The sequence below is a fragment of the Abrus precatorius genome, unplaced genomic scaffold, assembly GCF_003935025.1.
Source record: "Abrus precatorius isolate BTA unplaced genomic scaffold, Abrus_2018 Scaffold9, whole genome shotgun sequence".
NCBI classification, from domain to species: domain Eukaryota; kingdom Viridiplantae; phylum Streptophyta; class Magnoliopsida; order Fabales; family Fabaceae; genus Abrus; species Abrus precatorius.
Genome location: NW_020874439.1, coordinates 34569639 through 34594261, shown reverse-complemented (window position 1 = coordinate 34594261; position 24623 = coordinate 34569639). Strand labels below are relative to the sequence as shown.

The 24623-nt window shown below is 33.9% G+C and overlaps 5 protein-coding genes across 8 annotated transcripts; all 5 read left to right on the top strand.

Moving 5' to 3' along the window:
* Positions 1-2389: 2389 nt before the first annotated feature.
* LOC113850011 (histone H3.3) lies at positions 2390-3911 on the top strand. 2 transcript variants are annotated; one of them, XM_027480309.1, is made up of 5 exons: positions 2390-2459; positions 2883-2954; positions 3054-3130; positions 3257-3347; positions 3425-3911. In XM_027480309.1, the coding sequence occupies exons 2-5, from the start codon at positions 2883-2885 to the stop codon at positions 3593-3595; spliced, it is 411 nt and encodes a 136-aa protein (XP_027336110.1). In that variant the 5' UTR covers positions 2390-2459; the 3' UTR covers positions 3596-3911. The 2 variants fall into 2 exon arrangements, with proteins under 2 accessions (XP_027336110.1, XP_027336109.1); XM_027480308.1 differs by lacking the exon at positions 2390-2459 and having other exon boundaries at positions 2883-3130; positions 3425-3878.
* Positions 3912-5153: 1242 nt separating this feature from the next.
* On the top strand, positions 5154-11426 carry LOC113850012 (histone H3.3). 2 transcript variants are annotated; one of them, XR_003502161.1, is made up of 7 exons: positions 5154-5232; positions 5457-5528; positions 5620-5696; positions 5775-5865; positions 5973-6644; positions 7564-7768; positions 9331-11426. XR_003502161.1 is itself a non-coding variant. In XM_027480311.1 (5 exons), exons 2-5 carry the CDS (start codon positions 5457-5459, stop codon positions 6141-6143), a joined length of 411 nt encoding a protein of 136 aa, XP_027336112.1. In that variant the 5' UTR covers positions 5154-5232; the 3' UTR covers positions 6144-6908. The 2 variants fall into 2 exon arrangements, 1 of the variants encoding a protein (XP_027336112.1); XM_027480311.1 differs by lacking the exons at positions 7564-7768; positions 9331-11426 and having other exon boundaries at positions 5973-6908.
* LOC113850010 (putative WEB family protein At1g65010, chloroplastic) lies at positions 8590-11394 on the top strand. The gene has a single exon (XM_027480307.1). The coding sequence runs from the start codon at positions 9369-9371 to the stop codon at positions 11223-11225; it is 1857 nt and encodes a 618-aa protein (XP_027336108.1). The 5' UTR covers positions 8590-9368; the 3' UTR covers positions 11226-11394.
* A 900-nt stretch (positions 11427-12326) lies between the features above and the next one.
* LOC113849930 (lanC-like protein GCL1) lies at positions 12327-16707 on the top strand. The gene is made up of 5 exons (XM_027480182.1): positions 12327-12721; positions 12812-12987; positions 14328-14439; positions 15266-15736; positions 16250-16707. The coding sequence occupies exons 1-5, from the start codon at positions 12590-12592 to the stop codon at positions 16568-16570; spliced, it is 1212 nt and encodes a 403-aa protein (XP_027335983.1). The 5' UTR covers positions 12327-12589; the 3' UTR covers positions 16571-16707.
* A 1693-nt stretch (positions 16708-18400) lies between these two features.
* Positions 18401-24523, top strand: LOC113849527 (tRNA (cytosine(34)-C(5))-methyltransferase-like). Of its 2 annotated transcripts, XM_027479487.1 has the most exons (15): positions 18401-18670; positions 18753-18841; positions 19045-19111; positions 19213-19328; positions 19645-19711; positions 19879-19927; positions 20052-20137; positions 20279-20526; positions 20627-20682; positions 21112-21197; positions 21396-21488; positions 22052-22382; positions 22538-23061; positions 23654-23888; positions 23963-24523. In XM_027479487.1, the coding sequence occupies exons 1-15, from the start codon at positions 18506-18508 to the stop codon at positions 24217-24219; spliced, it is 2469 nt and encodes an 822-aa protein (XP_027335288.1). In that variant the 5' UTR covers positions 18401-18505; the 3' UTR covers positions 24220-24523. The 2 variants fall into 2 exon arrangements, with proteins under 2 accessions (XP_027335288.1, XP_027335289.1); XM_027479488.1 differs by lacking the exons at positions 18401-18670; positions 18753-18841; positions 19045-19111 and having other exon boundaries at positions 19293-19328; positions 19664-19711; positions 23963-24494.
* Positions 24524-24623: the final 100 nt, after the last annotated feature.

Here is a 24623-nt window from a genome sequence, read left to right as displayed (position 1 = left end):
TCATCTACCATCTTGAAGCACGCCATGAACCTTTAGGTTAGTATCACAATGTTGATCAAAGGAATTCGCTGACTTTAGGCTCTTTCGGAATCCAATTATCATGTAAAAAATAATGTTCTCCTCTAACGACTGTGATAAACCCATCTTTAAGCTCGTCCAACACCTTATGCATAAATCCCCCGTACACACACACATTAGATGTATTAGCATGAAATTTGTTTTGTTCCCTATGTACTTAGAGGATGAAATATAGACCCTGACTTGTCAGGTGTAGAGACAAGACCACGTTACTCTTTTACATTTATTTATAAAACTTTTAATGAAAACTCGCTAGCTCCGATTCTTAAATTTGAGTTTAAATACATAAAAATAGCTAATTTTTTATTGAGAAAAATTCAATGCATTCAAATTATAAAATATATATGATATAATTTTATTATTACTGGTTTTTAAATTTCAACCCTAAAAATTGAGGTTGATAATTTTCTTTCAGTTACTATTTTTTTTAAAATATTTATGAATAATATTAAAAGTTTTTTAAAAATCTAATATTATCTTCATAATTTCTCATCGTTATTAAATGTATTTTTCTTATGAAATTAAATTAAAACGCAATATATTTCATCTGTCAACTAGTATTATTTGTTAGAGACCTTTTAAACATTTATTTGTAAAGGAATAGGAGAATAAGAGAATATGCTCTCTTTCAAAATGAGTTAGAAAAAAAGTTGGTCACATGTCATCACATCCATTCATCAAAGGATTTTGCTTGTGACAACATTGCAGAGTGTGTTTTAGTTGTGTATAACTAGCCAACGCTTCCTAGCAATATTTTCTACCCACCGGATTTGTTTTTTTCGATTAATAGATGATTTATAAAATGGATAATATTTTCTTTACATATTAATAATTAATAAGATTTTATTGATAGTAATTTCAAAGTTAATGTTATGTACATTCGTAAAGAATACAATCAATGTATTTTAATGGATTTAAATCTTCTAATTAACCTTTTTTTATAATTATATTCTATTATGCTATCCAGCTAAATATATAATCACTTTTAATTCACAACCTAAACAAAAATATTTAATTCATATAATTGTTTAAAGTTATGATTGGAGATGGTTTTTGAAAAGTAAAATAAATCTTTTTAAAAAAATAAAATTAAGAAAAATACATATCATTAAGTTTTTCTCTCCCTTTTCTTCTGAAATAATCCTCTTCTCAAAAAACTTATAAAAATTCATTAAATTAGTTTTAATTCCTAAGAGTAGGAAAAGGGTGTCAATATTGATTTAGTTTTTTTTTCATCTCTTAAAATATAAAGTTATTGTATTTTAATTTTGTCCCATTAAGGACATAATTTAGAGTTTTGAACTCCTATATTTGCATTATGAAGTGTTTATTTAATTTATATATAGAGAGAGACTGTGTGTATATTCTATCTATACTGAAAAAAAATGTATCTTTAAAATTTTAACTCATTTGCATTCATTTATATTCGAATTAACATCACAAGTTAAGTTAAAATATAATTGATCACTTATTTGACGATGTCTTAAATTTCGTGCTTCTTCTTAGCTAGATATCTATATATATTTTAAAAATTTTATGTTAAATGGATAATTTTCAGGCTAACTGCAATAAAAAATCATCTGTCAAAACTCTCCCATGTTTCATTTTGAAGCCGCAACGTGCTTATCAGGATTCATAAATATAAGAGTGCTTTTCCAAAACATACTTTGTCCTTTGAATTAAATCCTAATTCATCAGGTATTGTTCATAGTCATAGCACTCAAGTAGCCTATGACGAGCTTGAAATGGTTTTTAGTTTACCAAATAACAATTTTCTTATTATATATATATAATAGAGACAAGATCTTCTTATATTTAATTTAAATTTTTTATTTAATTTATGTTTTATAACCCATTAAATATAAATTAAATAAAAAATTTAAATTAAATATAAAATTTTTTATACTGTATAAGAAGATGGTTCCTTCTATATATATATATATATATATATATATATTTTATTTTTATTTTTTTTGTTATCGACCCTCGAAGAACACTAGGACCTCTGAATTGTTAAATTTGATGGGCTGAGGCCCAACAAGGCCGAGTTTTCCTTAATGAATAATCTCATCTTCATACTAGTTAGTTGGCGCAACCAATCGGAAGCGAGCAATTAGATTTCGCGATCCGTGTTTTAAGTCCCAAATATAATCGCAGCCGCTTATTCAAATTAAGAAAACACAACACGACACCTAAATAGCCGTTCGATTTGTAACGGCCAAAAACACACGGATAGTGATTTGTGTCCGTCCGATCAATCACCAACGACTTCAGCAGCACGCTATATATAGCCCCCCTGTTCCTAACAATTAGAAACTTTACATTCTTTTCTTCGAGATCCAGCGTGAGAGTTTCAGAAGAAGAGAAAAGAGTCCTCTGAGGTTAGTGTTATTTTCGGGGTTACGGTAATTAGTGGTTGTGTTTCGTTTCCACAACTTTCGAACGTGTGTCTTATGTTTCCTTTTGTATTGCATTGAGCGAGGTACCGCGGTTGAGTTGGTTTTCCATTCGTGAACCCTCTGGCACTGTTGGGTTGTTGATTTACTGTAGTTTTTTGATTCAAATTATGTAGCCATCGATTGATTTATTTAAATTTGGGGTTTAATATAGGTATATAGCTCCCATGTTTTGATCTTGGAGTCAAAAGTGGTGTATGTGGTGCGGTTGTCAATTGAATTAGATTCTGGTTCAGGATGATTATATGTATTAGTTTTGTATCTTGAAACCGAATTTAACACTTTGTTTCGTAATGATTATTGTTGAAGTTAGTCGTTTTCTGAAGTTATTGTCGTGCGTTGACACAGATGGCCCGTACCAAGCAAACCGCCCGTAAGTCAACTGGTGGAAAAGCTCCCAGGAAGCAGCTTGCAACCAAGGTCTTTTCTCTAATCACGATAATCGTTCATCACTCATATAATTTGTTTTGGGTTTTTGAATCTTTGTTTAATAGTTTGGCGTTTTATCTTCTCTTCAAGGCTGCACGTAAGTCTGCACCAACCACTGGTGGAGTGAAGAAACCACATCGCTATCGTCCTGGAACTGTTGCTCTTCGGTAATATTTCAACTAAAACAACTGGGAGCCATTTCGTTTTATATTTATTTGTTTGCTTACCTTTGTATTATTCCAATTTGATTTGATTGGTTCTGATTTCTAACAATAATGTGAATTGTGAAACAGTGAGATTAGGAAGTACCAGAAGAGTACCGAGCTTCTGATCAGGAAGCTTCCTTTCCAGAGGTTGGTTCGTGAAATTGCTCAAGACTTCAAGGTATTGTGTTGTTTTTGTAGTTATTACCGAATCTTTGTGTTTTTGGCTCCAACTAACTAAGAAGTGTTTTGTTGCAGACTGACCTGCGTTTCCAGAGCCATGCTGTGCTTGCGTTGCAAGAAGCTGCAGAGGCATACCTTGTTGGTCTCTTTGAGGACACCAACTTGTGTGCCATCCACGCTAAGCGTGTAACAATTATGCCAAAGGATATCCAGCTTGCAAGAAGGATTCGTGGCGAGCGCGCTTGAGGTGGTAGATTTGTGGTTGTGATGATGGGTGGCTGCGGTTGGTGTTTTGTTACTCAGATTTCTTTTAATTTGAAAAGATAGGTTGTTAGGGAGTAGGTGTTTACTGGTAGTCACATTAATTGTGATAGGCAAATACTACTAAGGGTTTGTGAAGGACTTTTTTTAGAAGTTGGGCATGTAATTGATTTTTTTGAGTTTTGGATCCGTCAAATTGTTTCTCGTTTTCCCTATGGATGTGCAGCCACTTGGGAACTGTATTGGACAACTTTTTGTTGCCATCTAATCTAAAGTCTAGCTAGCTTATTGTTTGCGTTAATTTTTCTTATTCTTTCGTTTTTATAGTTTCAGTTATTTTTTCTTGTTTCCGGTTCAGCAGTGCTGCCTGCGCGGAACGAATAATCTTTTATCTCAGACGAAATATATACAAAGTGTGGTGTTTTTATAATGTCAAGAGTACCGTTAAAGTGTGGCCTTTACATTACTTCTGACATCGTATAAATTGCCATTGGCGAGGTTTTAGAATTAAGAACGAAAAAATTATTTGATTGGGCAGGGAAATGGCCATCGGCGATTTTTGAATTTTACATGATGAAGCCAAATGTTAATAAATATATGTTATTTTGAAGTAAAGATTTCAAAAATAATGTAAAGAAGAATTACATGCAGTTGTCCAAATTTGAATCAATATTTTGGACACCTTAATTAAATTATTTTAATTTTCTTGAGTGTTGTATGACTTCTATTTATGAATCCCTGTTAGTTACGCAAGTTACTCTACTTTCTGAGGAAGAGCTTGTGATTTGTAAAATTAATTATGTTGGTTATGAGTTATTATTGACATATTAAATGCATATATGCATGGAATAATGCTATTAAACTTAGTTGCGGCCGTATTTTAATGGGAAAAGGTAGGAATTTTGTTAAAACAGATTAGACGAATTTTGAAAATACTACTGGGGTTGGTATTTAACACCACTCTTTTGTTGAGTCAACAAACCCTGGAGCGCGGATAGACGAGTTCAATTTATTTTGTTCAAAGTTAATATCTAATGATGTTTTATCTTGTCAAGAATTTTTCATAATTTAAAGTGTTGATCATGTAATCAGGTGTTTCAATAATGTAGACTTTGTAGGTTTATTGAATTATATTATCCATTATGGGCTAAAGATTCGATTGAAATAAAATCCACATCAATGTTATTTCTTGGCGGGGGCAATAGACGATGGGCATTTGGCCCAAAAAGAAGTGAGCGGGGAAAAGAAAGTTCCGTAATGCGTAATCTCATCTAGCTTTGAGGTAGATTAAACAATTAATGAAACTTTATCAATATTAAAAAATAAACATGGATTGGGCTAACCAATAGGAATGCGACAATTAGACTTCACGATCCGTATCTGGTGTCAGAAATCGCATCGCAGCCGTTTGTTAAATTTCAGAAAACACAGCTAAACGCTTAATTAACCGTCCGATTGGAAACAGAAAAACACACGGATAGTGAATCGTACCCGTTCGATCACTGACAAACGCATCCGCTACCACGCTATATATATTTCTTCACCTCCCTCTCTTTCAGAATTTTAGATTCTTTTACTCAAGATTCAGCCGACGAGATTTTGAGAAGAACAAAGGCTTCGCGGTAAGTCTTCTTCTGGTTCCGGCGATTCCACCTCAATATTAGTCGATAATTCATTTGGCTAACATGCTTTAATTCATAAACTGCAAATTAAACGAAGATGACGAATAGTTATGTTTGTCAATTATTATATATTGAAGATTATGTTAGGCGGCGGTTACAAAGGCTAGAAAAGGCCTCGTTTGCATTTTTGTGTTTTCCTGAAATTGTTGTTTGCGCGGTCGCAGATGGCCCGTACAAAGCAAACTGCTCGTAAATCAACAGGTGGAAAGGCTCCTAGGAAGCAGCTTGCGACTAAGGTCTGTTAGAAAATCATAATCATTGTTCTTATAATTCGTTTCAGATGCTTGAAATTGTATCTTAAGAGTTATGATTTTTTCTTTCATTTAGGCTGCACGTAAGTCTGCACCAACCACTGGTGGTGTGAAGAAGCCACATCGTTATCGTCCTGGTACTGTTGCTCTTCGGTGAGTGTCCTTGATTTGTTGTGTTATTTTTGTTTGGTTCGGTTTTGTCTCTAACAATGTTTGCGGCCATTGAAACAGTGAAATCAGGAAATACCAGAAGAGTACCGAGCTTCTGATCAGGAAACTTCCTTTCCAGAGGTTGGTTCGTGAAATTGCTCAAGACTTCAAGGTATTGTGGTGGTGGTGTTTTGTTATCATTCTTGTTGTATCTCGTGTTTTTTTTTTTTTTTTTTTTTGAATCTCAACTAAGAACGTGGAATTGGGGTGTGGTTGCAGACTGATCTGCGTTTCCAGAGCCATGCTGTGCTTGCATTGCAAGAAGCTGCTGAGGCATACCTTGTTGGGCTTTTTGAGGACACCAACTTGTGTGCTATCCACGCTAAGCGTGTGACTATTATGCCTAAGGATATTCAGCTGGCAAGGAGGATTCGTGGTGAGCGTGCTTGAAGTGGTATTTGTGAAGATGGGTGGCTGCGGATAGTGTTTTGTTATTCAGATTTCTTTTTTATTGAAAGGAAGGATAGGTTGGTAGGGAATAGGTGTTTACTTGTAGTCGCATTAATTGTGATATAGACAAATACTGCTAAGGGTCTGTGAATGTCGTTCTTTAAGAAATTGGCATGTAATTGATTTTTGGAGTCTGTCAAATGGTCTCAGACGTTTTGGATGTGCAGCCACTTTGGAAATTGTATTGGACAACTTTGTGTTGCCATCTAGTCTGGTTTAAGCTATAAGCTTATTGTGCTTTGTTTGTATTCGGGATTTCGATCCCAGATGTTTCTGTTTCTTCTTTCTTGTTCACCTTGCATCCGACTCCGACTCAACCAATCATCTGGAACCTATAGCATATATTCATGAATGTTTCCAAAGTATTGTGTCAGTGAAAGCTATTTACCCAGCATGAGATTTTGGTAGGAAATTAGGTTCCTGGGGATTGTAGTGCTGCTGGTAAGTGAAACGCGTAGTTTATCTGGCTTGAGAACGAGATTGTTGTGATTTCTATTTCTAAATCATCTTTCTCGGTGGTATATGTTTCAAGTGAAATTCAGCTTTAACCTTGATATTTATCAGTGGGGTTACGCTTTAGTGTATTCGGGTTGTAAACCAGTGTGTTAATTGTTATCGTTCGAAACAAATTATAGAACACTTAATTGAACGAATTGTATATAAGTTTTGTTCTTAAGATAATCTGTTTGTATGTGTTATATTTGTCATAAACTTACTTACAGAACATGATTAATGGGAGAGGAAAAACGATAACAAAAATGTATTTTCACCTGGAATCCTTTTTTACCAATACGGTTGCACTGCGAGTTAGATTCAGGCACTTTTTAGTTAGTGGGCTAGTAAAGAGCTATCAAAGTCTTTTTTCCTTTTGGAAGATATAGGATCGGAGCAATTATTGTAAGACTGAAAAGATTCATGAGGTAAAACGAAGTGATGATAGATAGTGCGAGTGTTAATTCTTGCAAGGGGCTTTACTTTTTAATTGAGCTGTCACTCATAATTGAATGTTCTCTCATATTGCTCTAAATGTTCAACACATTTGGCATGTTGGTTAAGATATCGCATTATGGTACCGTGTTTATAGTGATCTATGTCGAATGAGTAAGAGTTTTTTGTTTTTTTTGTTTTCCTCTTTCTACTCTATCAGCAATTCAGCATGTTTGCTCCTTTGGAAGGAAAGAAAATGAGAGAAAATAGACGGAGGTCAAAATTTGAATATTTGTTTTTAAAATTTAACACTATTTTTTCTATTTTTTTTAATGAAACAAAAGAAAATATTGTTATCTGCATTTTTTTTCTTTCCTCTAATTTGAACAAAGCAAGCGTGTTCCAACTTTTACTAAGTGTGTACTATTTGCAGGTTATGCCTGAAATGGGGAGGAGAAAAAATCATTTGGCTTTCAAATAAAAAATAAAGGCATAAGTGCTTAGTTGATAGAAAAAGGCACTAGATTGACTTGTCTTCACAGTTTTCATTGCCTGTTTCGGTTTTGTATCTCGTGAAGAAGGAAAACAGGCACAGGTCTTGTATTCGAGCATCACTTCGATTGGAATTTATCTGCAATGTATGTATTGCCTTCTTACTATGTAGTACGTACATCCAATGTGGCGGAATTGTTGATTATGAATTAGCTTTTTCACAAAGTTTCCATCCATAGGTCGTTGAATAGAAAAATATAATTGCTGCGTTTGTATATCATTGGTGTCTATGACGTTGTCTGCTATTAATGAAAGGAATGTTGATGGTTCGATTAATCATGGTGTCTCAATTCTTGTGGCCTATCGTGTTCATTTAAATGTGAAATTGGAGAAACTGGTAACAAAATAGTTTCACATATAGATTTTCTTTTATTTATAATCACATATAGATTTTCGCTTCAAGAAAACATTTGTGTTTAAATTTCTAACTTTTCCAAAAAATTTAAATATTTGTATATGAAAAAACATTTCAAAAATCTTTTTCTTATACTAAATAGGCTCATTTTCCGGTGCTTATGTTACATTATCTTACATATTCCGCTGCTGCACAATGAAGCATGCCAACGGAGTAAGGCTTCTGATAAATGATTAAGGATTTACTGATTATAGTTTGAAGCTGATTTGAATCCAAATCCATTGTTTCGTTGTAGGAGATGCATGTCATCCATGCTTTGGGGATATTCACGGTGCGTCAAGGAGAATTACTTTATATATGATGAAATATAAACAAATATAATAATGTATAAATATTTTAAAAAATTTTCAATAATAGAATTCAAAAAATTATTAATGCCATATATATGAATTATGGTTTGTCAACTTATTCCTCTTCTACACGTGAAATTTGAACGTTTCCATGCAGATGAACCATTCCATGAATTTTATTTTTATGGAGATTTTGTTTCCTTTTTATTTATTTTTTCTTGGATTTTGAGTATATCACTTCTTTAGTAATCAATAAGCTTGGTTACATGCAATGCCATTATTCTAATACTTAAGACTATGTCAGCCGTTGGAGGGCTGCAATTCATAGATCATTAAATATATTGTCCGAAGAAGAACGTTGATTGGTTCGACGTATATTCCGTCCTGTGTCTGCCACCGACTTCATCCAATTCCAAAGCTTCCTCTCGTCTTCATTCAGCGTTTATCACAACACATTATTATTTATCCAACGTTGACCTTCAAACCTTCGGTTCCAAGAAAACCCGTCAACCTCGGAATTTTCTAACTAAACCCCTTTTCCTTGCTATTATTTTCCGTCTTTCCCGTGTTGTTTTTCCCACAATCTAATATTAGAAGCTTCCTAAACACAGTTATCTACGATAAAACATTCACCTGCTATGTCTTACATGTCGTTTCCATTGACTCCGTATTCTCGCACTTCTCTTTATGGATATTTTGTGTCCCTCATCTTCTTCTTAAATCATTTTGTGCACCTGACCTTGTTGCTTGCAAACATTGTTTCATGAACTCAATTCAATTTGGAACAAATCCATCACAAAGACCCCGTGAGTCCCCGAGTTTTTGTCAATTACAAGTTTCTTCTTTTTTTTTTTACGATTGTTTGTGATTATAGTCATGGAAATTTCACCTTTTCCTATATTTTTTATTTTGACTGTGCTAATATGGTGTTGAATTTTAAAAGGGATAGCTTGTGATCAATAAATTGGCAAGGTTGCGAAGATGCAACAACAGCATCGTATGGAGGAATATGATGAGGAGCTGAATCAAGGGAAGGAGCAAATGAGCAAAATTGAGGAAGAGAAAGGTCGAGCCTTTAACGAGCTAAGAGAAAAGAAAAAGGTTGCTGAGGAGACTAATGTCATGTTTGATGAAGTAGTAGCCACAAAGAGGAACTCAGACCCACATACAAGAGAACATCAAATGGGTGTTGAAGATAACAACAGCATTGAATCATCATCAGAACATGAAAGCAAAAACGGGTTGGAACTCCAATTGTCAGAGAAAGATGCTTTGTTGGACAACATGAGGAACGAGATGGATAGTCTTAGATCATCAGAGGATGATGCAATGGTCTTGTTGTCTGATTACAAAAGAAAAGTTCAAGAACTGGAAGCTGAACTGGACAAGAGAAAAGAATCAGAGGCAAATTTGTTTGACACATTGGTGATGCAAACAAAACAACTAGAGCATAATAAGGTCTTGCTTGAAGAGTCAAAGCTTGAGATATCTTCTCTTGAGGGAAAAATAAAGGAATTTCAAGTAAGTGCCACCCAAACAATGAAAATTCCTGGTGAGTCTCAACTTGACAGTGAAAGTAGTCTTTCCACAAAAGAAAGTATAGAGGGTATGAAGACTGAAACAGAACTAGAAGAAGAGAAGTTGAATTTGAATGGCACTCAAGATGGAGAGGGACTATCTACCAACGCCAAAACTCTTCTTCAAGAATTGGACTTGCTTAAAAATGAGTTGAAGTCAGCAACTGTGGCAGAAGAGAATAGCAAGAAGGCCATGGATGATTTGGCATTTGCGCTGAAAGAAGTGGCAACAGAAGCAAATCAGGCGAAGGCAAAACTGACCATAAGCGAAGTGGAACTAGAGCACACTAAAGGGGATGCAGAGCGTTGGAGAACAATGTTAGAAAGCACTGAAGAGAAGTACAAGGAGCTTCTAGAAGCAACAAAGAAAGAAGCTGATAGATACAAAAACACAGCTGAGAGATTAAGATTGGAAGCTGAAGAAACCCTTTTGGCATGGAATGGAAAGGAAACGGAGCTTGTGAATTGCATTAGAAGGGCTGAAGAGGAAAGATTGCATGCAACAAAAGAAACTACTGGACTACTTGAATTGCTCAAGGAAGCAGAAAATAAGACCAAGGTTTCAAAGGAAGAAAATCAAAAGTTACGTGATATACTTAAACAAGCCTTGAATGAAGCCAATGTTGCAAAAGAAGCAGCAGAAATTGCAAAGGCTGAAAATGCTAGACTACAAGATAGCCTTAACCTACTTGTCCACGAGAATGAAATGTTAAAGATACACGAAGCTGCATCATTTGAGAATATTAAAGAGTTGAAGCGCATGCTCTCAGAATCATCAATGAAGGACTTCAAAATTGAAGATATAGAGAAATCAACATCAAAAGAAGGTAGCAAGGAGGATAAGGAATCAGGGAGAAAAGCAAAGGCACAAAACACACATAACTCAGCAGATAAGGATCATAAGGAATCTAAGAGTCTAAACAAAACTTTTAGTCTTAATCTGAAGGACATGATACCACCCCGTAAGGAACAGCACAAGGTGGGGAACGAAGAGGCCAACAAAGAAATAGATGATGATACTTTAAGGGGTTCAATATTTGATGAAGTGGATTCATCAGATTCAGAATCTCGGCATGACGGAGAAATGGGAATCCCAGATGATTTTGATCATTTGGATGAGTCTCACTTTGATGATTCAGAAGGTGATAGAAACTCTAGAAAAAGAAGAGCCTTGCTGAGAAGATTTGGAGATCTTATTCGTAGAAGAAGTTTTCATTACCACAGAAAGGACCCATCCAACGAGGAACATTTACAAACGTAACGCAAATTCCCTTTAAGGATTCATGCGATAATTAGACTGTTGTGTTTATATTGTTTTGCTTTGTTTAGATAATTTGTACATTTCTTTCGTGTTTTTGTTTCTACTACGTTAGTTTCTATGTCAGAAATTCAAGTAACATATGATTTGGACAAATCAAGCGTACACGACAGTGTTTAAATGAAAGCAAACGCAATGTTAATCCATATATTTATGCCTCCTGTCGCTTACATGATCCAGCACCCGTAACATTGATTACTGACTTGGTATAACGTACGGGAAAATTTAGGTTAGAACTTCTGTTTTATCCTTTAAATCCTCTGAAATTTCGGGGTGATTTGAAAAGTAAACGGCATGATTTTTTTTTTTTTCAATTAGTTCAATAAAAAAATAAAATAAAAATATTGATTACCATGTGCTTTTCTTTATCACGATTATTATCTAATAGTTGATCTATGTATCCTATACGCAAACACCACTTCTTCGCAATTTCATTGCACTTTACCAGTTTATTAAGGTCTTCACTGCGTGGTGTGTTGAGGTGAACAAAGAAAACTACATGGATATTAACAACTACGAAAAAGCAAATAGAGGGACCACTGCTACTATTTATCTCAAAATATTCAATTTGATTCGCACCTTTGTTGTATTTTTCAGGTTTATAACGAGCTGAATTATATTAACTACATTAATTATTAATACCTTTTGCTTAGGTCGGTAAGCAACTCAAGTTTCTTTTAATAAGGTTTTGCATATAGGTAAAAAATAATTGTAGGATCACATGACTTAGTACGAGACAAAATTTGAAAAGTTTTAACCATATTAAGTAGCTTTTTATCATGGTTTGTTATCTTTACACCTTAATTAAACATAAGTTAGATATTAACCACGATCAAAGTTCAATTTCTACCAGAAATTGAAAGGACATAGAATTAAATATAGCATGGGTCCATTGAAAAAACGAAATATATAACTCATTACCTTCCGTTGGTTTCTTAACAATTGAGTTTTAGTTTACAAAAATTAACGTTGGACACGGACACGGTTTCTGTACTTCCTGCCGCACAGCCATATTTAGGGGAAAAATATCTTATCCAGAAAAGCATGTGATTCGCATGTTCTTCTGGTTAAGGTTACGTGGCCAGCGGGCGCATCGTCTCTCCATACACCGCCATTGCATAGAACCATTGCTCGACACGTTGGCTAAAGAATATATAATATATATAATTGTAACCGAGCAACCGATTTTAAATAGGATTGTGTTGGGTACTCTTCGATTGTGCTTTGTCTAATATTGTTCCTTTAGTTTGTTCCCAATTGATAGTTGCCAACAACACTTCACTCCATTTCATACTCAAGAGAAAGCAATGGCATCTTCGGTGATTGAGGGTAAACACGAGCCCTCGGATTTGATCACAGAAAACGTGAATCTGACGGTTGCAAATCTCTCACTTTCCAGTGAGACATTTTTGAGAGGCGCAATTTCTCTCAAGGATAAGGCATGTGTTTAAGATTGTTCATGTTTTTTGTTGCATTTATGTTATGCACATAGATCTATAAGGTGTTAGTGAAATTATGAGTACGTGCAGGTGGTGGAGGAGACTTGGAAACGGAGAGAAGTGGTTGACCCAACGGTGTACACCGGTCTGTTGGGCACCGCCTTCACTTGCTTGCGGTCTTACCAGGTAACCGGTTGCCGGAAGGACTTGCTATTATGCAGTGAGATCATTGACACGTGTGCCACTGTTGCCCGTGCCTCCCTCAGGTTCTTTTCTTTACTTTCGGTTTCAGAATTTTTAGTGAGTTGGGATTATGTTTGATCAAATATGGATTTATGATTATTCTGATACTGTGTTTTGTTATTTTTATTTTGTTTGAATTTACCTTTAAATGATTAATAATTAGTATTTTTTAAAACACTGTTAATTTTAACTCTACTTTATTATGTATTATTAGATCATATGTATGTGTATCTAAATTCATACTAATTATAGCTTCAGCTTTTGCATGATTTAAAAACATGGTAAAACGCGATTTCGTCAAGTTGTATCTTTGGGTAAGTTGTAGAAGACAGAGTTGTGATACGCGGTTTCTAAAACTGTTTTCTTTTCTTTAAATTTTCTATAAAAAAAGTACGATGACTATTTTTTAAAAGAATTATCTAATTATCTTAATTTTTAATAAAAATTTGTTACTAAAAATATTTTAAAATATAAAAATGAATGGGCCTGTTATATTTGAGTATTTTATTACGTGGTTTCGGCACGTTACCTTTATGGTGAATGATTGTAATACAACTTTATAAAATTAAATAATGCGTGGAATCATCGCTAGCTAATTTAATACCTGTTGTTTCATTTGATATTTTGATTTTATTTGAATTTAAGATTTGAGAGATTATTATGCCAAATGTGGCGTTAGTTTCAGGCAACTTTGCAAGATTCCTGTGGTGTAATGGATTCGATAAGATATGAGAGTATGATAATGGGACGAACTGTTGTTGTCTGTTTGGTACAACTGCCAGTCACTTCGGGGTGACGAATTATAGCTTCATTTTTAAATATGTTTATTATTATATAAATTTTATTAAGTAAAAAGTGAGCCTATTAATTCTAAGTTATTCGACGAGTCTCATATACAATTTATTAAAATATATTAAAAATATGTTACCATCATTTTTAGTTCAATAAATATGATCAAACTTGACTTGAATATTAACATACAAAATATTTGATCAATTCATTAATCAATTATTTCATAAACGCTTTTGATTGAGATAATTTAGTATTAAGAACTCATGAGTTAGGTAGCATATACGTTAACTTAATTTTCTTTACTTATTTATGAGAACAAAAAGATTATGTGGTAGCAAGAATGCATGTATGGAGTTAATTTATTTAAATATTTGTTCATACTTTTAAATATAGTGATTGCACGCGATTTAGTAAAATTAAGGCAAAAGCTCGTGCTATACAGTTTTTACGTATTATTTCTTCATAAAATACGTATCAACTATTCTCCAAGTCACACCACACCAGTGAGTTTTTGATTTGTTGACATTTTTTGTAATTTTAAACATTTACCAAAAAATAATACATGTTGTAGGCACGTGACATTTTTGTGCGGTAGAGGAGGCGTTTATGCTCTTGGAGCTGTCGTTGCTAATTATATGGGGGACCTTCGAAAGCGTCATATATTTCTGGATCTATTCATTGAGGTAAAATTGAGTATGCGATATTTTTGCTCTGCTTTTTAATGAACCATCTTGCCTCTGTCACATTCTTAATCAGCAAGTGATTTTGCAAATTGAAGAATTTTCTTTGCTTCATGAAAATATCTATTACTCATTCATGATATTTTCTTACCTAAAAAACAAAAAAAACCATTCATGATTATTTAATCCCTCCCCCACCCCATAGCTAAATGCTTTTATTATTGAAATCTCTTTTTCGTGAAGCAATTATGAACTTATGATGTGTTTATTCTCACTTCTAAGCCTTTACTGTCACAATTATTTAGTAGTTTTTGTTTAAACTATTCTCGATCTTTTTTTCTTAATCAAATTAATAATGGAAAGTAGTTTACATAGCATTTTCCAAAACTTTTCAACTATTGAAATTAATACTTTTCAAAACTTAAAAATCTTGGTTTTTTAATTTTAAAAAATGTTTTAAAGAAAAAGTGAAAATATTTTTTTTTTTAAAAGAAAAAACTATTTTTTTTAAAAATAGAAAACTTATGTTTCCATGTAGGGTTCTACGTACCCTTCATGGGGCCTATTTTTAATTATTCGTGAGACTAAAAAAAGTCATATGCGAAAGAAGAGGGCTTTCATATTTGTTGGAATATTTAGATCCATCTTACTAGCTTCAGTCCAAAATTTAGTTTTCAACATGGTCCAAAAATGTGTATTCTCAAATCTCAAAACTTAGTTTTCATTTACGTGGCATAATTCCACATAAATCTTAGCATTCACACTATGTCAGTATCCAGTGACGTTAGATTCATTATAGTATTAATCATGGGTTCGAATCAATGCATAGGTGGCAAAAGAAAGAGCTCTACCTGTAGGACCAGAAGAAGGTGGTTTTGGAATGTCATATGATCTTCTATATGGGCGTGCTGGATTCTTATGGGGTGCATTATTCGTAAACAAGTACTTGGGAGAAGATGCAGTGCCTAAAGAAATTCTGATGCCTATTATTGATGCTGTGTTGGCTGGGGGTAGAGCGGGAGCATCTGATATTAAAGAATGTCCATTGATGTATAGATGGCATGGAACAAGGTACTTGGGTGCTGCAAATGGCCTTGCTGGTATCCTACATGTGTTGCTCCATTTTGATCTTCCTATTGAGGATGCTGAAGATGTTAAGGGAACTTTGAGATACTTGATGAGTAAACGCTTCCCTCACAGTGGAAACTACCCTTCTAGCGAAGGGAATCCAAGGGATAAGTTAGTGCAGTGGAGTCATGGTGCAACTAGCATGGCCATCACATTGTCCAAAGCTGCACAGGTAAACTGCTTTTCAAAACAAATTATTCTTCACTTGGCAATGCAAGTTGCTAAGAAGGTTAAAAGAATAGAGAATAAAATGCAATGAAATTAAATTTTTTTAAGTAGAGAGTGAATTGTAAATGAGGATCAATTGTGAACTTATATCTTTTAAAGGTATAAGTATTAACATTTCTTGAAAACAAGAGTATGCAAAATATGCTTCTTATATATATATATATGTATGAGATGGGGCACAAGAAGATTCTTCTCTTATATATATATTTTTTTTTTCATTTTATTTTATTTTAAAATATTACTTTTGTTTACTTAATTCTAATAACTTGTTTAGTAGAATTAATGTAAAGATGAACGGTAATTATATATATATTTTAACTGTTAACTAAAATTTATTAGAAAGTAAGAAGAAAGTATAAGTGAAAAATATTAAACTAAGTGATTTACATGTTTTTTTTTTTATAATTTTTAGTGAATTTTAGTCCATGTTACTGACATTGTTAACGTGTGTTGACAGGTTTTTCCAGGTGACAGGGAGCTACGAGATGCGGCAATAGAAGCAGGGGAAGTTGTGTGGAAGAGTGGATTGGTGAAGAAGGTGGGACTTGCTGATGGGGTATCTGGTAACGCCTACGCCTTCCTCTCCCTCTATCGACTAACCAAGGAGAGCATATACGAACAGCGAGCAAAATGGTTCTCTTGCTTCTTATATGATAATGCAATTTCTCTGCCTTCTTCCAATGCCTATTCTCTTTTCCAAGGACTTGCTGGAACTGCATGCCTCTGGTTTGACCTTCTTGCACCTGACAACTCTCGTTTTCCAGGCTATGAACTATAGATTATTCCAATTAATATGAAGGGTAATTCTGTGAAGGATTATGTATTATTCACACACTCAACCATAATATAATCTTCATCGCCAAGGATTTATAATTTATTCAATTTTACTATACTTATAGTATATTGAGTTCTTTTTAACTGAAGTTATTTATTTGCTTATGATTTTAACTGAAGTTATTATTTGCTTATGATTAAAATTTTATTACTGTACTTAAGTATAGATAATACATAATTCAAATTAAAAGATTTAAAATTTAATAGTTGTAATAGCTTTAGCCTACTTCATGGATGGATGTTCATGTCACTTTTAAAATATATATTGGAAAAATCAATCCACTTATCTTATTTTTTAGCAGATTGGCAAAATACCTGTCAAAAGCATAAAATTAATAAGCTAGGCAGATTATTGTTATAAAAAATGTTAACTTAAGTTTAAGTAATTAATAACAATAATTTTATCCTCAAATATTTGTTTGTGAAATAATTTTTATTTAACTAATACAAACAAAATCTTGAATTGTTTTTTATTTTTTATTTTTTCTATGTTTATTTTTAGTTTTACTCTTTTAAGTATTTAAATAAATTTGCTTTATGAAATGTAGAATTGAGACTTGTACTGTTTTTTTAGCAAAATTAGTGCCAACATATTTTTCCATTTTATATAATGATAATGCGCTTAATTATATTCAGGCGCCTGTATTCAAGAAGTATCTCAAAGTACTTACCATTACTATTTGAAACAATAAACAAATCTAATACCATAACATTAAACATCAAGCTCTAGATAAGTTTAAAATCATTAACAGAGAAAAAAAAATCCAAAAGGATTAAATAAAAACCTTGTTGCATCGAATTATCACTGTAGTTCAAAGTTTATCAGAGTTTTCATCCTCGTTTTCTTCAATCAATATCAATAATTAGCGATAAGTTTGTTGATGAAGATGCACCATGCAACTGTTGGTAATAAAAATAAAAAGGTGACGCACTTAACGAGGAGTTACTTATGGACAAAAAGGGAAAACAAATGAAACAACCGAAGGGGCAATTCTCTATAGCTTATTTGAGGCTCAAAACTTTGTCTCATATTCATTGAAGCTTTAAGTTCTATAACTACGGTGGATTCCAACTTCTCTATTTTCTTTTTCATTGTCTGCGTTTCTTCAGCTTGTCCAAACTTTCTTGTAGTCTTTCTTGCTCCCAACCAGATAACAATTTTGACGTAGCAAATACATATCACGTTAGTGTTAATTAAAAAAAAAATAACTTACAAAATAAAGTCGATAAAACAATTATAATTATACAAAGGTTAATAAGTTCTTTTTACAAGTTTGTAATCATAATTTTGTGATGACTAATCTGTAGCTATACGCGTGTTAAAATAAAAAATTTATTACTATAATACAAAATAAACTATTGTAGTTGTCTCTTTAAGATCATCAAACAATTTATCAAAATTAAAGTTTAGTCAGAAGTTTAAAAAATAAAATTTATGATGTATTCGTATACATTATTTATTTAAATACTTATTTGATAAATTATATTTAAAAAAAATTTAATCATAAATTTTATTCAATAAATTAAAAATATCTTACCTAATAAAATATATTAATAAAAAAATTATAAGCTATTCATAAACATTTTCAAATAAACAAGTTAACAAAATTCTGTTGTTATTCACGTTAACTTACTTAAAATTGAATTAAAAAATAATTATAAAATTTCAAAGATAATTTATTTTTTGTACAACAAATATAACTTGAAATAGACTGATTTGTAATTATCAGTGTTTCATTTTTGTATTTGGTCAGAAGTTACAGATAACAGTTCGAGAGTGCAAGGCCCAAAGCCCAGCCTATTTTACCGCTAATTGACGCGGAACGAATCGGTTACCACTTAGGAGGAGTGTAGTGCTGCAATTGCACTTTGCACTCTGATGGAGGAAAGAAAAGGAGGGAACAATCGAACTCAAAGGAAGCATTTCCAGCAGAAGAGAGAGAACGTGTGGAAGTGGAAGCGTCCTAAATCAGATCTTTCCTCCGCAAATTCTACTCAAACTCCATTTGATACTCAAAACTTTGCTTTCGATAATTATTACAAGGCAAGTCAACGAACGCATCTCTTATCCAAACTAACTACTCTTTCTTTCGTTCGCTCATTTCTTTTACTTTTTTCTTTTCCAGGAGCAGCGAATCGTATCCTCACAAGAATGGCTTGCTTTCATGCAAGTTCTCAGAACTCCATTGCCTGCAACATTCAGAATCAATTCCAGGTGTTTCATCTTTTTTCAATTGCTTTTGGATTTTCAACTGCTCAACTGTTTACTGACTAACTTCAACAGAAGCTAAAATACAAAATAATTGAACGTCGTAATTTATATAATAATATTCAAATCCATTTTAATCTGGGTTCGTTCATCCAATTTACGCTGATGCATTGTTGAGTTTCGTGTTTCTTTTTGTTTATTGGTTTCAGTAGCCGGTTTTGTGCCGATATTGGGTCACAACTTGAGAATGATTTCGTGCATTCTCTTCAGGCCGAGGTAAGTCATCAACATCCATTCAATCATAATTGTGATGCTACTGTTGATTTCTGTGTTTAAAATATCTGTCTTTGAATTTTGGTTCTGATTTTTTAATATAGATTGCGGAAGGGGATGATACGGAGGCTATTATACCTTTGCTGTGGTATCCTAAGAATCTTGCCTGGCATTCTAATTTTTCACGTATGCAGCTCAGGAAGAATCAAATACTTGGGAGGTAAATAAATTTTTATATATGAGTGTGTCTGAGAGTGTGGCATGAATTGAAGTAATGGAGCTTGGCATTAGATATGTAGTTACTAACAGAGTAACAGTACAAAGTTTACATTGATGCACTATGACTTAACATTTGGATGGCCATGCTTTATGATTCTTGCAGCCTGTTTGATCTTATTTAGTTATGGTCTTGCCTTTTTTTATATCAGAATATGTGATTCTGTCAAGCAATTGATTCAATTAATTATGCATATTAGTTACTTCTTATAAGTTATAACTAATTCGTCAATCCCTGCTTCTTACTATGCTAATCTCAGGTTTCATGAATTCTTAAAGCTAGAAAATGAAATTGGAAATATTACAAGACAGGAAGCTGTCAGCATGGTGGGCCAGTTTACTACATACTGTCTGTCATTCTTCATAATCATACAAAATGATTAGCTTTTGTTTTGGAAAGCTGGATGGTTTAGTGCATGTAGTTTACTACTTTACTTTAGCACTTACCTTTCTAGAATTTAACTAGTGCACGCAAATGTTTGTTTCCTGTACAGGTGCCTCCCCTATTGTTGGATGTACAATCAAATCATTTTGTACTTGACAGTAAGCAACTTATGCTCTGTGGAAGTACATTTTGTCATTTTTACTAGCTCTTGTGTATTTTGTTTATCTGCAATGGTAATTCCAGTGCTTCTAACTAATTTACTTTTTCATTGCCTTTGTTCAGTGTGTGCAGCACCAGGTTCAAAAACATTCCAATTGCTTGAGATTTTACACCGGTCAGCTAAAGCAGGATCACTGCCTGATGGAATGGTTTGTATCTGTACATAATGTTTTGCTATATTTTATTGGTGAAACCTTATTTGATTTTCCAGACTAAATAGTTTTGTAATATGACCTGTTCTCAACAGGCTTCATGTGCAAACTTTATTGATTAGTCTGTTTAATAATTAGGTTATAGCAAATGATTTAGACATCCAAAGATGTAATCTTCTCATTCACCAAATGAAACGAATGTGCACAGCCAACCTAGTTGTCACCAATCACGAAGCTCAGCACTTCCCAGGATGTCTTTTAAATGGGAATGATAATAATATGGAGCCAGATCAGCATGCCCAGCTATTATTTGATCGTGTTCTGTGTGATGTCCCATGCAGTGGTGATGGCACCCTACGTAAGGCACCTGATCTCTGGAGGAAGTGGTAATTTTTATTCCCTACGTCTCCATATTCTTCTCTTTTCTTCTTTTCCTTCAACCACCACATTCTTTTTATTGATAAGACTGATATTGCTTCTATACAGGAACACGGGGACAGGAAATGGGCTTCATAACCTACAAGTTCTAATTGCTATGAGAGGTACCATTTTGATTGTTTTCCACCTGTTCCAAGGATCTGGCTCTTTTAGGCTTGTTCTTATTTTTTTCTTTTAAGATGTGATTGATGTAAGGGCAATAAGGTTGATAAATCACAATCATGTTTTAGTTTATTGGGTAGGAGACTTGTATATGGTGATAAGAAGTCCATCTATGGGTAAAACGAAGGTACGCTCATAGTTGATTAGGTAGAGAAGTTGAATTGAAAATGAAAAGCTTTTTTTTTTTTTTCTTATTTTCTTTATGCAACCTTATCATTTTGTATTTTTTAGTTTCAAACGATTTTAAAGATAATACGGGGATCTAACTGCCGCTACTTATCATCATAGCTAAATGTATATGAACTAGGGTTCATGAGACCTAGCTTGTAAGATGATTTTGGCAAATTTAGCCACAATTTTGATTTTCTCAGGTGTATCTTTACTTAAAGTTGGTGGAAAAATGGTTTATTCTACCTGCTCAATGAATCCTATAGAGAATGAAGCTGTTGTTGCAGAGGTAATCAGCCTTGAAGGCACTGTAAATATTTCTTGCTTTTATATATGAATTTGGTTCTAAATACTAAACTTCTGAATGTCAGGGGTCAATTGATTTGCTTTCTTAGATATCTTGTCAGTAACATGTTTTAATGAACACAGGTTTTGCCTTTTGGTTGTGCTTAATTCATTTCACATGTACTTTTCTAACCAATTGCAGGTTTTGCGGAGGTGTGGAGGGTCCATTGAACTTGTTGATGTCTCTAGTGAGCTTCCCCAACTTATTCGTCGGCCAGGTCTTATGAGATGGAAGGTTTGTGTTTTCTGTGACTTGTTGCCTTTTGTTGTAGAGTTTTGAACATAAAACATGTAGTGTCTAGAAATGGATATATTGATTGGCTTCCACACGGCAAAGTCAAGCATGTCTCATCTTTCTGGAGTTTAGGAGGAGATATGCGTTAATTACTTAAGATTATGAATTGAACTATTTCAATTTTCTTATGTGTCGTCTGGAAGGGTTTTGAAGGAAAGTTCTGTGAGTGGGGCGGTCTATTTTTTTCTGTTCTCCCCCCTCTGGTGATAATCAGTGTTTGAATACAGTATGCTTTCCACACTGTAGCTGTGAGCAGAAAACCAAATTCAGTTTGAAAGTTATATCTCTCTAACAACTCTTGTCACTGCTGAATTGTATGCTTCATCAGTAAAACAATGAGTTTCAAACTGTTTGAAAGACTGAAACTTGAACATACATTTTGAAGATGTTGCATTATTATGCAATTAATTCAAAGGTAGAGACACCTAGGAAGGTTGAGGTTGTTATGCACCTGTAACTGTAAGCATTTAAATGCATCTAAAGGTGTGAGTTTGGTTGTGCAGGTATGTGACAAGGGCAAGTGGATGGTCTCTTGCAAAGATGTTCCCAAGTTTCGTAGAAGTGTAGTTTTTCCCAGCATGTTTCCGAATGGTGGAAGCTATCAGGATGTTGTTGACAGTAATTGCAATATTAAAATTGGGGATGATATTAATGTGGATGATGTTAATGGAAATTCTGAAGATGGTGTTCAAGCAGTGGAGAATACTGTCATGCATGAGTTTAGTGGGGAAGTTTCTGATCTCCCACTAGAGCGGTGCATGAGGTTAGTGCCTCATGATCAGAATACTGGAGCCTTCTTTATTGCTGTTTTGCAGAAGGTTTCTCCTCTGCCCGGTAATTTCTTATATGATTTCAAATGTTTCTCTCTCTCAAATTCTGATAAATATTGTCAAGTTCTTGTAGTCGTTTTTCACTTTTTACCTTGTTTATGGGAATTCTAACACCTGATGCATGACAGTATAGGTTTTTTATTGTTTCCTTTTTTGTAGCAATTCAGGTAAAACCGAGAAAAGAAGTCGATAAATGTGTTGAAAAAGCAAACCAGGGCACTGAGGATGCACAAGTATTGCCGATTAATCTATCAGAAAGTACACATGAAGAAATTTTGGAAGAAGTTTCAGAGGCGAATAATGACAATGAACCTAATGTAGCAGAGTTGAAGGTTAGTTCCGTTACATGTGAAGAAGGGAATTTCAAGGAAGCCCACGAACCCTGCAGTGTAGAAAACATAAGAAAGATTACTCCAGGCAAAAGAAAACTGCAGATTCAAGGCAAATGGAGAGGTGTTGACCCTGTTGTCTTCTTCAAAGATGAATTAATTATTAATAGCATAAAGGCATTTTATGGTATCAATGAGCGGTTTCCATTCAATGGTCACCTTGTAACAAGAAACAATGACACAAGCCACGTGAAAAGAATTTACTATGTTTCCAAGTCGGTGAAGGATGTTCTCGAGTTGAACTTCTCAGTTGGGCAGCAACTTAAAATAACTTCTGTTGGCCTGAAGATTTTTGTAAGTATATTTTGTTCTCAATTAAAAAGTGTTTTTGTTATTATCATAATCTTTATAGTTGTTTTATTTATTGCATAAGCTCCTTAGTTTAAATAAGATCTGACTCAAACTAAAAAAGTGGGCCAAGTTTTTGAGGTACTTTAATTCAAATAAAGGGTAAATACACCTTGATTTTCTCACTTTAAAGAAGCAAAATCCTTTCAAATATATCCAATGCAACAGAGAGAATGATAACCTTTAAGGGCTGATCATGTAGAGACTTGCATGGTAAAGGTGCTATATCAGCAAAAGTATCGTGTATAAAAACACTACAATATTGAAGTAGTACCCATGACTTTCAGTACCTTGTTAAATTATTTCTATTTCTGGTTTTCTTGACTCAATTTGGAAATGGAATACATATTGAATTTTATCATATACGAATCACAGTCAACTACTGTACTGTGTGATAACATATTGATGTGTTAATTGATGTAGGATTATTGTAATATAAAACCTAATAGTTCGTTAGATTAAAAAGAAAAAACCAAATACTTTACAATGATAAATAATTATTGGTCAGTCCCTTGACAGTCTTACCCTCGTCATATAGGAAAGACAAACGTCATGTGAAGGTAGGTCGGCACCATGTGCTTTCAGGATCTCTTCTGAAGGATTGCCCCTTATTCTCCCTCACGTCACCAAACAGATTCTACGTGCAGCCGCTATAGACTTCAAGCATCTTCTGCAGTATAGATCTGTAAAATTTGCAGATTTTGTTGATGCCGAGTTTGGTGAAAGAGCGGCGAACCTAATGCCCGGCTGTTGTGTGGTAGTTCTGAGTGATGGTATGTACCACCATGATGCAAAGAGCAAATTCCCATTAACATGACTCTCTATGTGACCTTCTCCTTTTCTGCAGGGAGTAAAGCTGCTACAGAGACCTCCCGAGTGGACGAGTCAGCAATAGCCATTGGATGCTGGAAGGGTAGAGCAAGTTTGACTGTGATGGTCAGTGTAATGGAATGCCAAGAACTGCTCGAAAGGCTTTCAATGCGTCTAGACACAGTAACAGAAAAGGACTCTTCCATGCATGAGGACAAACCGTCTAATAACGTGGGAGATGAAACACAGGAATCAATCGGTAAAAATGAAGCTGTGGAAGCTACTGGGTGTTAAAAGCGAATAACTAACGGATATTTATCAACCTTTCATAAAAAAACAGATATTTATCACTCATTACCACAAGTAGTCTATCTAGGTTTTTACTTTTTTATTAATGGTTCCTATCTTTCTTACCTTAGTCATGGGCCCATGGAACCCATGATAGTTGCTTATGAGTATTATTTCTTTGTTCGTCCTGTTCTTTGTAACAAAGATAACGGGCTGAACTCAAAATTTTAAAATTGCATCATGTGTTATCCATAGGATTTAGAAAGTTCACCAATACTGCTTAAAACACGAGAATGCATCCCATTCTACTGAAACCAGCATGCCATTTTTAGATATTAGAAACTTGTTCCTTTTTTCTTTCAACAAATATTAGAAACCAGTTCAAGTTGCATCTAGGTGATCCACGATAT